The 15,818-nt window shown below is 43.0% G+C and overlaps 1 protein-coding gene across 1 annotated transcript in view; it reads left to right on the plus strand.

Annotated features, from left to right (window-relative positions):
- Window positions 1–14,676, plus strand: part of MAPKAPK2 (MAPK activated protein kinase 2) — a 60,286-nt gene extending 45,610 nt beyond the window's left edge. The window contains exons 2-10 of the mRNA XM_049770970.1: window positions 8,684–8,823; window positions 9,017–9,081; window positions 9,478–9,557; window positions 10,250–10,376; window positions 10,966–11,041; window positions 11,628–11,752; window positions 12,072–12,157; window positions 12,275–12,355; window positions 13,068–14,676. Coding sequence (XP_049626927.1) covers window positions 8,684–8,823; window positions 9,017–9,081; window positions 9,478–9,557; window positions 10,250–10,376; window positions 10,966–11,041; window positions 11,628–11,752; window positions 12,072–12,157; window positions 12,275–12,355; window positions 13,068–13,211 — 924 coding nt within the window. The 3' untranslated portion in view covers window positions 13,212–14,676. The remainder of the gene's footprint in view (window positions 1–8,683; window positions 8,824–9,016; window positions 9,082–9,477; window positions 9,558–10,249; window positions 10,377–10,965; window positions 11,042–11,627; window positions 11,753–12,071; window positions 12,158–12,274; window positions 12,356–13,067) is intronic.
- Window positions 14,677–15,818: the final 1,142 nt, after the last annotated feature.

Raw genomic sequence — 15,818 nt, forward strand, 5'->3', positions numbered from 1 at the left:
GATGATCCTTTCTTTCTTTCTTTCTTTCTTTCTTTCTTTCTTTCTTTCTTTCTTTCTTTCTTTCTTTCTTTCTTTCTTTCTTTCTTTCTTTCTTTCTTTCTTTCTTTCTTTCTTTCTTTCTTTCTTCCTTCCTTCCTTCCTTCCTTCCTTCCTTCCTTCCTTCCTTCCTTCCTTCCTTCCTTCCTTCCTTCCTTCCTTCCTTCCTTCCTTCCTTCCTTCCTTCCTTCCTTCCTTCCTTCCTTCCTTCCTTCCTTCCTTCCCTCCCTCCCCTCCCTCCCTCCCTCCCTCCCTCCCTCCCTCCCTCCTTCCTTCCTTCCTTCCTTCTCCCTCCCTCCCTCCCTCCCTCCCTCCCTCCCTCCCTCCCTCCTCCCTCCCTCCCTCCCTTCCTTTCTTCCTTCCTTTTCTTTCTCTCTCTCTTTTTCTCTCTTTCTCTTTCTTTCTTTCTTTCTTTCTTTCTTTCTTTCTTTCTTTCTTTCTTTCTTTCTTTCTTTCTTTCTTTCTTTCTTTCTTTCTTTCTTTCTTTCTTTCTTTCTTTCTTTCTTTCTTTCTTTCTTTCTTTCTTTCTTTCTTTCTTTCTGTTTTTCGGGCCACAGCCATTTGATGCTTAGGGGTTACTCCTGGCTATGTGCTCAGAAATTGCCCCTGGCTTGGGGGGACCATATGGGACACCGGGGGATAGAACCATGGTCCTGATCCTTGGCTAGCGCCACCTCACTGGCCCCGATGATCATTTCTTTTGGTATGTCTTCCCATGATGTTTTAACCCAGGATGTCACGAGAGATAGGCCAAGTTTCTTGAGGTTTTTTTTTTTTTTTTTTTCTTCACCCTCGCATACAGTGCGTGACTGCAGCCCAGAAAAGGCACAGTGCAAACTCACAATTTGCCTGTGCCCTCATTGGACTGGCCGCCACTGGCACCCCACCCCAGCCCTCGTTTATAATGTGTACCCAAACTTTGATTTCTTTTTTTGGTAGAAAATTTTGTGCATTTACTCGAACAAATACGGTATTTATATTTAGTGTATATATGTATATATACACACATATATGTATACATATATGTGTATATATATCATCTTTTCAGCAAGGAGAAGGCTCTTCACACTAGAGAAAGCTAAAGGAAACCTTAAACCAAGAACCAACAATGTACAATCAATCATTTAAGGATATTTAAATGAATATCCTAGGAATGAAAGAAATGGTACTCTCATAGGCAGAAGGACTCTGCAGGTGTGATCCCAGAGCCAAGGCCAATAATTTCAGGGCTTTGAAAAGAGGAGGCAGGAATACATTTGGCAGCATACATTTACTCAGTTCCCGCTATACTCCAACTAAGCTCTGGATTAGCCTAAAGGATGGAGATTCAGGTACAGAGTAGTAAACTCATGGAAAAAGAAAACTATAAGCTGACTTACTAGTAATATATGTATTCCTTTTGAGGATCTTTACTCATGGGGCCTTTCTCTCAACATCTGAATATTAGTTTTCTTGAAATACTGGTTTTATTTTGTCTTTCATTTCCACTTCAAAACTAAAACTATAAAGGCACTTCCTTCAAATGTGGTCTTTGTGTTGTTAATTTTTTAGCTAATTAAGGCTCTTACACACATGCACATGCACTCCAGTTGACTAAACTTGCTTTCTGATTAAAATGGAGTTTAGGATAGCAGTTTGTCTTGATTGCATTTAGACAGTGTGGCAATGAATAGGAAAAGTTCATCAAGATCTGTCATGTGCCATGATAAGTTTTCTGATTATAAAACTGGAAAGAAAAAAATATATAAAGAAGCCAAAGTCAATCTAAGCATTACAAGCTAGAGATAATGGCCAAGATTTTATGTTATTTTTTGGTAACAGTTTAATATATTTATGTTTTCTTCATGTTTGTCTAACTTGGAACTTGATGAATTTGTAGGTTGATGTTTTCCATCCATGTGAGGATTTTATTTGTCAGCAATTTTTTAAACTTAAGTTTATTAAAGCATGGTGATTTACAAAGTATTCATAGTTGGGTAGTTGGGTTTTAGACATAGCTTTCCAGCATTGGTCGATCCTACAACCACTATCAATCTTTCTCCACCAAGGTGTCCTTTAGTCCATACTGTCTACTATCTTGACAGGCACCTTTAAAATTTGGTTGGTAAATTTGGGTTTCAATATTTCAGAGTGTTGTTGACTCAGTTGTTTGGATATTTGGCCCTATCATTCTTCCTGTTTTTTTTTTTTTTTTTGAGTCACAGCTGGCATCGCTTAGGGGTTACTCCTGTTTCTATGCTCAGAAATCGCTCTTGGCATGTTCGGGGGACCATATGGGATGCCGGATTCAAACCACCGACCTTCTGCATGCAAGGCAAATGCCTTACCTCCATGCTATCTCTCCAGCCCCAGGCCCTATCATTGTTTAATTCTGCTGATACACCTGAATCCCTCTAACAAATCCCTCTGACCCCTATTGCCTGTTACTTATCTGTCTCTTCTTCCCCATTCCACTAGATTTTTTTTCTTTCCCCCTCTATTTCCTGGTGCTAGGAGGGATCTTGACACCCTCCTCTTCTATTTGCTCATCCAGTTATTCTGAATACCACATATAAGTGACATCATCCTGTTATACTTCTTTTTTTTTTTGGTTTTTGGGCCACACCCGACGGTGCTCAGGGGTTACTCCTGGCTGTCTGCTCAGAAATAGCTCCTGGCAGGCACGGGGGACCATATGGGACACCGGGATTCGAACCAACCACCTTTGGTCCTGGATCGGCTGCTTGCAAGGCAAACACCACTGTGCTATCTCTCCGGGCCCCCTGTTATATTTCTTATGGCTTACTTCATTTAACATACCTTTTCATCCATGTTGTAGTGAATTGCATGATTTCATAATTCTTTAAGCTGTGCAGTATTCCATTATGTGTATATATCTATATATCACATCTTCAGATACCACTTATCTGTCAGTTGATTCCAAATCTTAGATATGGTGCTAAGTGCTACAGTGAATAAAGGTGAACATACATTATTTAGACTGAATGTTTTTCTCTCCTGGGGGTATAACCCAAAAGTGGAATTGCTGGGTCTTAAGGCAGCTCAATTCTAATTTTACTGAGAGCTTTCCATTTAGTTTTCTGTTGTCTTTTTTTTTTTTTTTTTTTGGGTGGGTCTCACACCTATTGTTGCTCACCTATTGTTCCTCTTGCACAGTGGAGTCACTCCTGGTGGTACTCAGGGAACCATATGGGGATAGAATCCAGGTGAGCTGTGTGCAAGGCAAACACCTTTAACCTCTATACTATATCTCTGGCCCATTCATCCTGTTTTCCATAGGAGTTCTATCAGACAACATTCCAACCAACAGTGAAGTTCCTTTTTCACCACATTTCCGCCATCACAGATTGTTCTCAGTATTTTTGAGATGTGCTATCCCCAGTTTGTGAGGTGATAATTCATTGCCATCTTGATCATCACTGTCACTTAATGACAAGTGTTTATGAGCATTTTTTCATGTGTTGGCTATCTGTTGGCCTTTGCAAAGGAAGTTTCTCTTCATTTCTTCTCCCCATTTTTTGTTTTGTTTTGTTTTTGGGTCACACCTGGCAGCTCTCAGGGGTTATGCACAGCAAGCACTCTACTAGCTGTATTATGCTCTTAGCCCCGCTCACAGTTTATTTTTGATTCTAGCAAACTAGCATATAGTACCTGGAGATGTCCCAGAAAGAGTTAGCATTAGAGTCTTAAGTTGCTTGCTGTGTAACTGAGACACTAGCCACCCTTAAACATGCCCTCCACATAATTTCTTCAGCCATGCTGAGATCTTTGTAGTTACAGCAGGCTAGTTGGGGACTGTCAGGCACTGGTGTGCTTGACACTGTGGTTACCACTAATATATTTGCAAATTTGGCACATACAGGTGTTCTCAAACACTTATAAATCTAAACTTCTGGTGTCTGTTACATGGTCCTCTGCAGCTTGGTGTGCAAATGCTACTGCTACTAGGACTTCATGGTCTTGTATCTCATTCAGGTATCCTCTAGTCTTGCTGAATCTGGCACAAAGTGACTATGGGGCATTTATGGCTTTACATTTCAGGTTATCACCCAAGCCTGCTCAAAATTTTTGTGTAAATCTATCTGCTACTGGAAATTTTGAACTCTGTTGCCCCAGAGTTCATACTTGCTTGATTCATAGAATCAGGGACATTGCTCAGTGATAGAGCACTAGCTCTGGACAGTTCCTGGCAGAACAATACGAAATAAACACAAAATACGAAATAAACACACAATACAAAATAAACACAAAATAAAAGAACAATTGTGCACATGTGTGCGCGCACACACACAACAACAACACAAAATAAAATGATTCACAGGTTTCCCAGATACTGTGAACTCAAACTACCAGTGGCTGCCAGGTCTACACAGATTTGGTGTACAAGTGTCTCTAGGCAACCCCAAATCCAAATATTTGGTTGCAGTTTAAATGTGGTGCCACATGTGGGCTTTGCTAAATTCTGTCATCCTAGCATCACAGGAGACTACCCAAGTTTACTTGACATTGGCACTACAGTTATTGGTTTGTGCTGGCAAATGTAAATCCCTGACAGCTGTTGTGCATTCATGAATTGATTTGCAACCTAAACCTGTATGACTGACATCATAGCCACTGCTGAGCACTACAAACTGTAAACCCAGGGCCTCCCTGCAGACCAATTCTGCCTTGGTTACTGTTTAGGGCACTGACCACAGACTCCCAGTAATCTTCCAAATCAGAGTCACAATTATTTCCTGGAATTTGTGATCATGAACGCCCAGTGAATATTGAAACTGTGCTCCTAGCTTTGACATAGCACCAGGCTTAATGAAGAAATAGAGATTTACTTGCACATTTGGATAAAGAGCCTGGCAAGAACCTAAAGGAGGTTAGGCTTTCTTAATTTTAAAATTCAGTGCATTGATGCTAATTTTAGGATTCAGTGCATTGATGCTATTACTGATGATCACAGAGAAAGTATGAGGAAAATTCAAACAAATAATTGAGTTAAAGAATATAATAGCTGAACCAAAAAAATACAATATAGGACCCCATGGCAAAATGACAGATGTCAACAATTGAGTCAAAATGACTCTATAAGATAGATGGGACAAAGTTATATGTGGAGGGCAAGTTCTTACCTTGCCTGTGGCCAACCTGGGTTTTATCCCAGGCACCACAGAAATAGGTTCTCCCTGCACAGCCATAGTATCTGAGCACAGAACTGGGAGTAAGCTCTGAACACTGCTGGATGTGTCTTTCATAAAAAACAAACATCCAAACAAAAAGAATGGGTAAACTATAAGAGTGAATAGGTTAAAAAAATGAAGGAAACATAAGATATTGATAGGACAATATCAGGAGGAATAATATTTACATCATAGGGGTTCCAAGAGGAGGAGAAGTAAAATGCAGAATACTTAGTTGAACTAATCATGACTTAGCACTAACCCACAATGGGGAATGGGGCATATACTCATATCCAGGAAGTTCAAAGGGTTTTGGATAATATCTAAGGAACATTTTCATTACACATTGTAATTAAAATGGCATGATTCAAAGATAGAATCCCAGAAATACCAGAGAAAAGCTAAGGTCATATATAAGGGAACTTCCATTCAATAGATTTTATTTTATTTTGTCATATAATTTTTCAAATTTAGAACATTGTGATATAGTTACTTATAGTTGAGTTTTAGAAATGTTTCAGCACCAATCCCACTACTAGTGTCAACCTCACTCCACCCATTTCATACCACCTCGACCTCTACAGTGCCCACTCTAGCATGCCATTGTAACAGACATGTTTTTAAGTTTGATTGTTAAAGTTTAGGTCTCTGGATTTCATTGTTGATGACTCTGTGGCTGGAATATTTAGTTCTGCCCTTAACACAACTGATGCATCTGAGTCCTCTTGACTCCTATCATTTTCTATCTGCCTTTCTCCTCTTCCACTCCATTTTCTTTCCCTTTCTATACTCTGGAGACAAGAGTGTTCTAGACAACCCCCATTTGAACTGTCGCATTCCTTCATTCAGTTATTCTAAATACCACAAATAAGTGATAGTATCTTGTATTTATCCTTCTTTTGTGGTTTACTGCATCTATACATAGTATCTTCTAGTTCCATCCATGTTACAGCAGATTGCTTGATTGTACCATTCCTTACAATTATGCAGTATTCCATTGTATATATTTATTACATCTTCATGATCCTCTTATCTTTTGTTGAATATTAAGGTTTATTCCAACTCTCTGCTGCCATGAATAATGGTATGCACACATACTTTTGGATGAATGTTTTTCTGTTCTGGGACTAGGTATCCAAAAGTGGGATTTTGGGTCATATAACAGCTCGATTCTGAATTTACTGAGAACCCTCCATACAACTCCATAGGGGTAGAAGCTGACAGCATTCCTCCCAGCAGTAGATGAGAATTCCCTTTCATCACATCTCTGCCAACACAGATTGTTCTCAGTATTTTTGATATTTGCCATCCTTGCTAGTGTAAGATGATAACTCATTGGCATCTTGATTTCGATTTCCTTAATGATAAGTGATGATAAACATTTTTTGTGTGCCTGTTGGTCATTGGTTGGTCTTCCTCAGAGAGGTGCTTCATTTCCTCTCTCCATTTTTATTCTTAATTTTTTTTCTTTTTTTTGGTTTTTGGATCTATGCTCAGAAATCGCTCCTGGCAGGCTCGGGGGACCATATGGGATGCCGGGATTCGAACCAACAACCTTCTACATGCAAGGCAAATGCCTTAGCTTTATGTTATCTCTCTGGCCCCTAATTTTCTTTGATTGAAACAGTTGTGATCTACAGAGTAGACTCCTTCATAGTTGAATTTCAGATATACAGTGAATCAGGGCCGTTCCCACCACCAAGTGTCAATCTCCTTCAACCAATGAACTCAGAGTGCCTCCTATACCACCATCCTTTGCCCCCTGGCCTGACAGTATAACAGGCCCATTAAGTTTAGATTGTTTAAGTTTAGGTCTCTTGATTCTCTTGATTCTATTGTCATTTGGCTTGGATAGTTCTATCATTTTTTCCCCAATGATGCATCTGAGACCACTTATCCCTTGGCCCAGAGCCTTCCTTTATTTTTTTCTTCTTAGTGCTATAGAAAAATGCAGAAATATGTGCTAAAACAATATAATTCGTGTCCAAGGTGGGAGCCCTATTTAAAAGATAAGAAATAAAAGAAAAAATGGGTGGAGGAAGTTTTGTTGTTGTTGTTGTTGTTGTTGTTGTTGTTGCATAGGCATAGCAAAAGATAGGGAAATAGAAAGGAAAAACCTTTGACCTAAAAACAGAGATACCTTCCCCATGAAACATCCTACCATAAGACCGCCTACAGGCTCCTGGTGTACTAAGTTGTCTAACCCTCAAATCTTTCTTTGTGGTCCCAGTAAAAATTCTTCTCAGTCACGGTTGTCGCAGTCAGGTTTTAGTATTTAGAGATCCTGTTTTTTGTACAGACCCAAAGTCAAAGTCAGGGTGACACAGAGTGTCTTCTGGTTTTATCTCATCATTAGGTTGCTCTTAATTGCTGATCATGTCTGCTGTGCACTTAGCAAGTATTTGTTTGGATAGGTGAATGACAGCTTCATTTATTGAACCACATGCCAGGCACTTCAAAGAATTTTGTTTTTGTGTGTTTGCTTTTGGACCATACCCGGTGATGCTCAGGGGTTACTCCTGGCTATGTGTTCAGAAATCACTCCTGGCTTGGGGAACCATATGGGATGCCGGGAGATTGAAACGCTGTCCATCCTAGGTCAGCCACGTGCAAGGCACCTACCGCTGCGCCACCGCTTTGGCCCCACTTAATAGAATTTTTAAATTTAATCCTTAGTACAGACTTCTTTCAGATTTATAGTAAAATATATCAGGATATTTCTGAGAAATTAAAAATTCTATTCAAACAGTTGGTAAATTTTACTGTAAAAATAAATCGTTGGTGCTGGAGAGATAGCATGGAGGTAAGGAGTTTGCCTTGCATACAGAAGGACAGTGGTTCAAATCCCGGCATTCCATATGGTCCCCTTAGCCAGCCAGGCGCGATTTCTGAGCATAGAGCCAGGAGTAACCCCTGAGCGCTGCCGGGTGTGACCCAAAAAAACAAAACAAAATGAAACAAAAAATAAATCATGGGACTAGAGCAATAGTAAAGCTGGTAGGGTGCTTGCCTTACATGTGATTCAATCCCTTACTGTACCCCATTACCCTACAGGAGTGTTCCCTGAGAATAGAGCCAGTAAACCCTGTAGAATTTACAATAACAGGAGTCTGGGTAGTTGCACCTATGCTATTTGCCTTTCTTTAGATATTGGTGTATCTTTCAGTGGTTCAAAGGCATGTCTATGGGGACAGGTGCCAAATGCAGGAGGGATGATGTATGAGCCTGCACTTCTTTTAAGAGTCTTCGTAGCAGATTTCCAACAAAGTTCTCCCTGGCCAGTGTTGGATCTTGGTAAAAAGGGCCTGGAATTAATTAATGAGACTGGCTGGGGCTGATAAGATGCCCAGCAGTATTGGGTATTAATGAAGTGAAACCATGGTGGATGTCATTGACCAGTAATAGGCCAATGTGGATCAATAGGCAGCTGATCCTTGCAGTTATTACAGTGACTCAGAAGCTCATTTGACTTACAGATGCTGCAGGATTGCCCCAAGGCCCGCCGTGAAGTGGAGCTGCACTGGCGGGCTTCCCAGTGTCCACACATTGTGAGGATCGTGGATGTCTATGAGAATCTGTATGCAGGCAGAAAGTGCCTTCTGATTGTCATGGAATGGTAAGCAGTCGTGCCTGCTATGTCTGCTGCTCCCAGTCTGTCTTCCCGTTCCTCCCCCAACAGATCCTCTAACTCCAAGGACTCCCTAGTCCTGGACTCTGAAGGATAAAATGTTTGATAAACTTTTGTGGGGGATGATGGAGAGCATTGGTGAGGTATTGCATTTCCCAGACTAACTGTGGTTTTGTTTCAGTTTGGATGGTGGAGAACTCTTTAGTCGGATCCAGGATCGAGGAGACCAAGCATTCACAGAAAGAGGTACAAAGATCTGTGGAGATGGGCAGGCAAGGGGCCTGCTGCATCCTTCTGCTCATGCCTGGGGGGCTTATCAACAACTTGTTTCTCAGTTTTGGGGATGGATTGGGGGAAGACTGAGGCTTGGCATTAAGGTTTTGGTTTTTTTTTGGGGGGGGCACACCTGGTGATGCTCAGGGGTTACTTCTGGCTATGCTCTCAGAAATTGGCCTGGCTTTGGGGGGGGGGGGATCATATGGGATTCTGGAGGATTGAACCACAATCCATCCTAGGCTAGCGCGGGCAAGGCAGAAGACGTCTTACCGCTTATGCCACCACTCCGGGATCTGGCATTAAGTTTTTAAACCTAATGATACATCTTGTCAGTTTTTTCCCTATATCACCTTCTCTTTCCTATAGAAGCATCAGAAATCATGAAAAGTATTGGAGAGGCCATTCAGTACTTGCACTCTATCAATATTGCTCACCGGGATGTCAAGGTACCAACTATTTATTTTCCAAATCGGGTGCTACAGAGGGCAGCACTTGGTAGGTTGGCCCTAGGAAGCTGACAGTGACTTCATCTTACTTCCTGTCTCCAAGGGCAGAGTGGGATAGGTTGACATTCTTTCCCCAGCAGGACATGCCTTTCCTGGGCAAACTCCTATAGCAAAGCCCTCTTTCTGTTTGTTTTTTTTTTTTTGGGGGGGGGTGGGAGGGGACATGGTGGTAGGTTATATTCTGTTGAGCTACACCCAGCAATGCTTAGCAGTTGTTCCTGGCTGTGTGCTTAGGAATCATTTCTGGTGGGGTTTGGGAAACCATATGGTATGCTAGGATTGATATCTGATCAGTCACCTGCAAAGCAAGTACTCTGCCCACTATACTCTTCATACCCTGTCGCAAATCCTTCTAGGGGTCACACAGCTGTGCAGGTCTCTCCAGGCAGCACAGGGCTCCTTTGGTTTTTAAGTTTCTGTGCATGTTCTTGTTTTTTGTCTTAATGTATTCATCTCATATTGTAAACTTATGGTAGTTGGGAGATGGTCTCATGGCCTGGAAGCACACTATAACTGATACATTTTCCTGGTTCACAGGTCTTGGGTTTTATTCTAGTGGAGTGGAAGGAAGGGAAGGAGAACTCAGGACCTTTTTAACTTCTCATAGTCCTCATTTTTTTCTTTCTCTCTAGCCTGAAAATCTCTTATATACATCCAAAAGGCCCAATGCAATTTTGAAACTCACTGACTTTGGCTTTGCCAAGGAAACCACCAGCCATAATTCTTTGACCACTCCTTGTTATACGCCATACTATGTAGGTAAGTTCAGAGGAGGCTAACTAAGGAGACTTACCTTTCCTAGGTCAAACCCTCCTCTAATAGATCCTGGGGGCCATGAGTACTAGGAAAGTTGTTTCCTCTGATCCTTTCTGATCCTTGCTCTCATGTGACCTGACGGAAGTTAGATTAGTGAAATCTAGGCTGAGATACATTTATCCAGAGAGGAGCCATTATTGCCATCTCTTTCTCAGTGGAACAAAAGACCTAAATTTGGTTGCAGCCAATTGGGTTGAAAATAAACTCCTAAAATATGTTTGTCAACTTAAACTGACAGTGTGGGTCTGAAAGACTTGTTACACAACTCTTCAGAGTCTAACTATATGATTCCGCTTAGAGGAGGAACAGTTTCTGTTCATTTCTGTTCAATCCTGGGACCAACTTATTCACTCACTCACTCACTCACTCACTCACTCACTCACTCACTCACTCACTCACTCAAGTTTTGCTCCCATCTCTATAGGATAAAGGACTGGGGCAGTCACTTTATTCACAAAGAAACTGGGGTAGAGTGTTTGGAGGGTGACTATTTGGCGAGCCATGTTAACCCATGTTGATTTTTGGTTTACAGCTCCAGAAGTGCTCGGCCCAGAGAAGTATGATAAGTCCTGTGATATGTGGTCTTTGGGTGTCATCATGTATATTCTGTGAGTGTGCTGGTGGGGGTTACTGGGGAGAACTGGGGCTGGGTTGGCTGGATCAGGCTGACAGGAGGCTTCATGTCTCCAGGTTAAGAGAAAGAGGCAAAGGTTAGGCTTCCCCTTCTGGTAGGTATTATTATCTGGGAGTCCCCTGCATGTCATTGTCTCCAAATTCAGTGGTATATTTAAACTAATAGGTGAGAAAATATGTGGTATAGACACGTGATAGATTGGATCACTGTTCTTTTTTTTTTTTTTTTTTTTTTGGTTTTTGGTTTTTGGGCCACACCCGGCGATGCTCAGGGGTTACTCCTGGATGTCTGCTCAGAAATAGCTCCTGGTAGGCACGGGGGACCATATGGGACACCGGGATTAGAACCAACCACCTTTGGTCCTGGATAGGCTGCTTGCAAGGCAAACGCTGCTGTGCTATCTCTCCGGGCCCTGGATCACTGTTCTTAACTTTTTGTAGTTTGCCAGAATCACAGATTTCTGTGACCTATATAAGAGGACTGTCATTTACTCTGTTCCCAGGGTAGCACTTTTGAATAATATCAGCTCTGACCATCTCTTTCTGCTTTTTCTTTCTCAGGCTATGTGGGTATCCCCCTTTCTATTCCAACCATGGCCTTGCCATCTCTCCGGGCATGAAGAGTCGCATTCGAATGGGCCAATATGAGTTTCCCAATCCAGAATGGTCAGAGGTATCAGAAGAAGGTAAAAAGCCCACATATACATATGTGTATGGGGTATGTGTGTGCATGTGGGTGTGGCACAATAGATCTGAAGCTGTGCTCACGCCTGTGGGCTATACCTGCCTTCTAAGTACCTGAGACAGGGTCAAGAGGGGCTGGGCAGAGGATGTAGTTTAGGCATAATGGTTGTCAGGTCCTACTGCTTGGAAAAAATGGTCCATATCGCTTTACAATCCCACATCTTCTCTAATTTGGTTTCCCCCTGAGAAACTGCTTTGGGAAGGAGTAGGAACAAGAGAGTGGCCCTGAACTGTTTTTATCCTCCTATTCCACTAACACAGTGAAGATGCTCATCCGGAACCTGCTGAAAACAGAACCCACTCAGAGAATGACCATCACAGAATTTATGAATCACCCCTGGATCATGGTGAGCCTGGCAGACTGCAGACTGGGGCCTCAAGACAGTCCCTTAGGCTGGGGGGACAGTACTCTGCCCTGCCACTGGCTTTCAATTGAAACCCCTCCCCTCCCTTTGTGTCCTCAGCAATCAACGAAGGTTCCTCAAACCCCGTTGCACACCAGCCGAGTCCTGAAGGAGGACAAGGAGCGATGGGAGGATGTCAAGGTGAGAGGAACCCCTGACTAAGAGGCTGCACTAGACTTGGTTGGGATAGGCTACTATCCCATCATGATTTCATCATGATGGTGCTGGCTGGTGACTTGATGCTGTGTTCTCCCAGGCCACCTGAGGTGCTGCAACAGCCACTTTCATGTTCAGGTCACCTTCAGATAGCCTTCAGTCAACCAGGGCTTTTTAAATCCTCACCATCCTCACCTCCTTGGGTGTTTCAAGGATCAGAAATGCCATCTGGTACAATCTCAGTTTGCATATAAAAAACAGGCCAGGAGAGGAGAGTGATCTGTTCAGGGTCATGTAGCTAGTAACTAGCTGGGGCAGGCTAGAACCCAGGTCCCTGAACTCCTCCAGTTATTTCTTTTCTCTTTTGTGTTGTTGGAGAGATTTGGGAGCCAAACCTCACTCAGGGTTTAGAGTTTAGGGTTTATTCCTGCCTTTGTGCTCAGGGGATGGATGGTCTGTGGGGCCAGAGATTGAACCTGGGTTGGCCATGTGCAGTCTCTCAATACATTGGAGGGTTTGGGAGACCAGCATCAGCTCTGTGGCTAGGCCACGCTGACCTAGTTGGTCTGCAGCTGCTTTCCCTCCAAGACCTGCTCATCAACTTGTCTTCTTTCTTGACCTCTGCTCGCATCATGCTCATTCTGCCACGACCTGTCTCTATTCCTGACATGTCTCTTTTTGTGCAAACCCCTTCTAGGAGGAGATGACCAGTGCCTTGGCCACGATGCGAGTTGACTACGAGCAGATTAAGATTAAAAAGATTGAAGATGCATCGAACCCTCTGCTTCTGAAAAGGCGGAAGAAAGCTCGTGCCCTTGAGGCAGCAACCCTCGCTCACTGAGCCACCAAACCCATCCTACCCTATTGGGGACAAGCAATAACTCTCAACCTGAATCTATTTTTTAAATGAAGAGATACAGAACTGTCTACACTTCCACCTTCTCTCTTCCTCAGCTGCAAAGAACTTGAGACCCCTCAAAGGCTGAATTTCGTCTTTGTTTATGACCACCCAGATGGGAGGGGAAGGCGTGGAGAGAAGGGAGCAAGATGCTCTTGAACCTGTGCTCACATTGCAATTTGATTAGTAGTTTGATTTAGAATTTTTATGAAACTTCTTTTATTGTTCTTTTCCCACTCCTCCTGTTCTCCTCCAGGCCCTTTTCTCTTTGGGTACCTCAAGGGGTTTGGTAAAGTATTTGTGGAAACTGTAGGGAGTGTCTCTTTGTTGTTCTGTTTGCCCTTCCCATTTCTCCACGACAGCCCAGGTCCCCATTAACAGAGACATTCATGGAGGTCAGAGCAAGGAGGACTAGTGCCAGCAAGCCTCTCACCTTGACTCTTGCAACCTTCAGTGTGCAGAGGAGGGGTTCAGGCTAGGGAATAAGTGTGTGCATGTGCATCTGGACTGTACATTTGAGTGCTTAGAGGTAAAAATGATTGCAGAGAGTGTCTCAGCACGGCTTAAGAACAGTTTCTCTTCTAAGGCCTACTGTGCCTTGGCTGAGCCTGCCAAACAATCTTGGAAACCTTTTCAGATTTTGAGCCAGGCCTCTATGGCCTGTGTTTCTATATGTTTCTGGAGTTAGAGGGATGATTTAGAATTAATGTCAAAATAGGAGTCTTGGACTCCACAATCTAGGACCCCCCCTTTTCAGTCCGTGCTGGTCCTACGTCATCTGAGGCACTGATTCACCTACCAGATGTCCTCCCTGCTTCCCCTTTCTGTAATTATTGGTTCAACCTTTTTTAGTAGCCTTACAGTTTTAGCTTTTTCTCAGCTCTTTTGAGTGCGCTAGCCAATTTTTAAATGATTAAAGACTTGTATTTTATATATCTCTCCCAGGTTTGAGGCCGTTACCATTTACCCCTGTGTACAGACAGGTCCACTTTTGTGGTCCTCCTGCTGATGTTCATTTGTGTGGCATAAGTGGGTGGGGGAGTCTTTGTACCAAAGATGCCCCAATTCTTGCCTTTTATTGACTTTACACCCAATCCAAAGAGCACAGCTTTGTGTCTGGACCAGTGAGGAGAGTTGGAAGAAGTACCTTGCCCTGGATAGTTGGGTGGAAGGCTTTTGTGCCTAGTTCCCTTTGGGGCAGGGTAGCAGTAATAGTTCAGTTTGGGTCTCCTTTGAGAGGGAATGGTGGTAGTGTGGCACCCTATAAGTCTTCTCTAGGCATGGAGGAGGATTCCAAGTGCTGCAGCAACATCTTTCCGTCATGTTGGTGTGCCCAGAACTCTCACTGTTGTAAACTATTGTTTTGTATGAACAAAATTGTCTTTACTAAACAGATTTAATAGTCAAAGATTTTCTTTCTCTTTTTCATGGGACTCAGCTGCACATCCTCCAGCTATCTCCTTCTGGTTACATGGAAAGTGTATTTTGTGTGTTGGGAGGGCAAGAGTCTGGTGCCCTTGGACAGTGGAGAAGAGGAGAGGGAAGGATGATAAGGGAGCCAGCACCTGTTGCCATGTCCTCCCCGCCCCCCCCTCAGTCGCCTGCCCGGGACAGATCTGGTAGAGGATACTACTACTGTCCTGCTTTAGGACCCGATTTTGGTGGCAGTGAGAGGGCTGAGGGCCCCTGCTTTTCTGGCCAAATATAGAGCGTGACCCAAAATACTTCTTAGTTATTTTGGGGGCTTGTTTCTCTTAGTCTGGGGGGATACAGCTGGTCTCAGATTATGGGGAGAACATGTTGGTGATTATTTAGTTCAAACCGAGAATCTTTAGTTCAAACTGAGAGCCAATTGATGTAATCCCAAAAGTTCCAGGAGGGGGCAGTAGTGTTTAGGCTGAAACCAAATTATCTATCATAACTGGAAGGAAGCCTCTTGTGCTTGTACAATCACATAGACTGAGGCCCAGAAGTGGGATGTGTAAAATCAACAAAGATTTGGTAGGAACACAAAGTAGAACTTGATCTTCCACTGTTCTTTTTGTTTGTTTGTTTCTTTGGGCCTCAACCAGTGATGCTTAGGGGTTATGCACTCAGAAATCACTCCTGGCTTGGGAAACTGACCACTTGGGATGCTGGGAATCGAACGGTGGTCCGTCCTGGGTCAGCTGAGTACTGCTGTGCTATTGCTTCGGCCCCATTCCACTGCTCTTTTGTCCCAGTTACATGGAAAAAAAATGTGTTCTAGATAATTTTACTTATATCTTCACTCATGATTCTCAGAGCTAGCTGTTCAGAGAAAGGTAAAGCAGAGTGGTCTCCCCTTTTATATGACGGAAAAAACATAGATAGGTAGTTTGAAACTAGGGTTCCAAGATTTGGAGTATTCTTTGTACCTGTGTCGTCCCTCAGGAAGAGTTTGTACTATCCCATCAGCCATTGGGGATAACTCTGCAGCCACTCAGTCCCATGGGCCAAGCTTCTGTGTGCAAAGGTTGGTCTTCATCTGGAAACTACTCATCACTTTAGAAAACTGTTGCCAAACGAATC

Source organism: Suncus etruscus, chromosome 3 (assembly GCF_024139225.1).
Source record: "Suncus etruscus isolate mSunEtr1 chromosome 3, mSunEtr1.pri.cur, whole genome shotgun sequence".
Lineage (NCBI taxonomy): Eukaryota > Metazoa > Chordata > Mammalia > Eulipotyphla > Soricidae > Suncus > Suncus etruscus.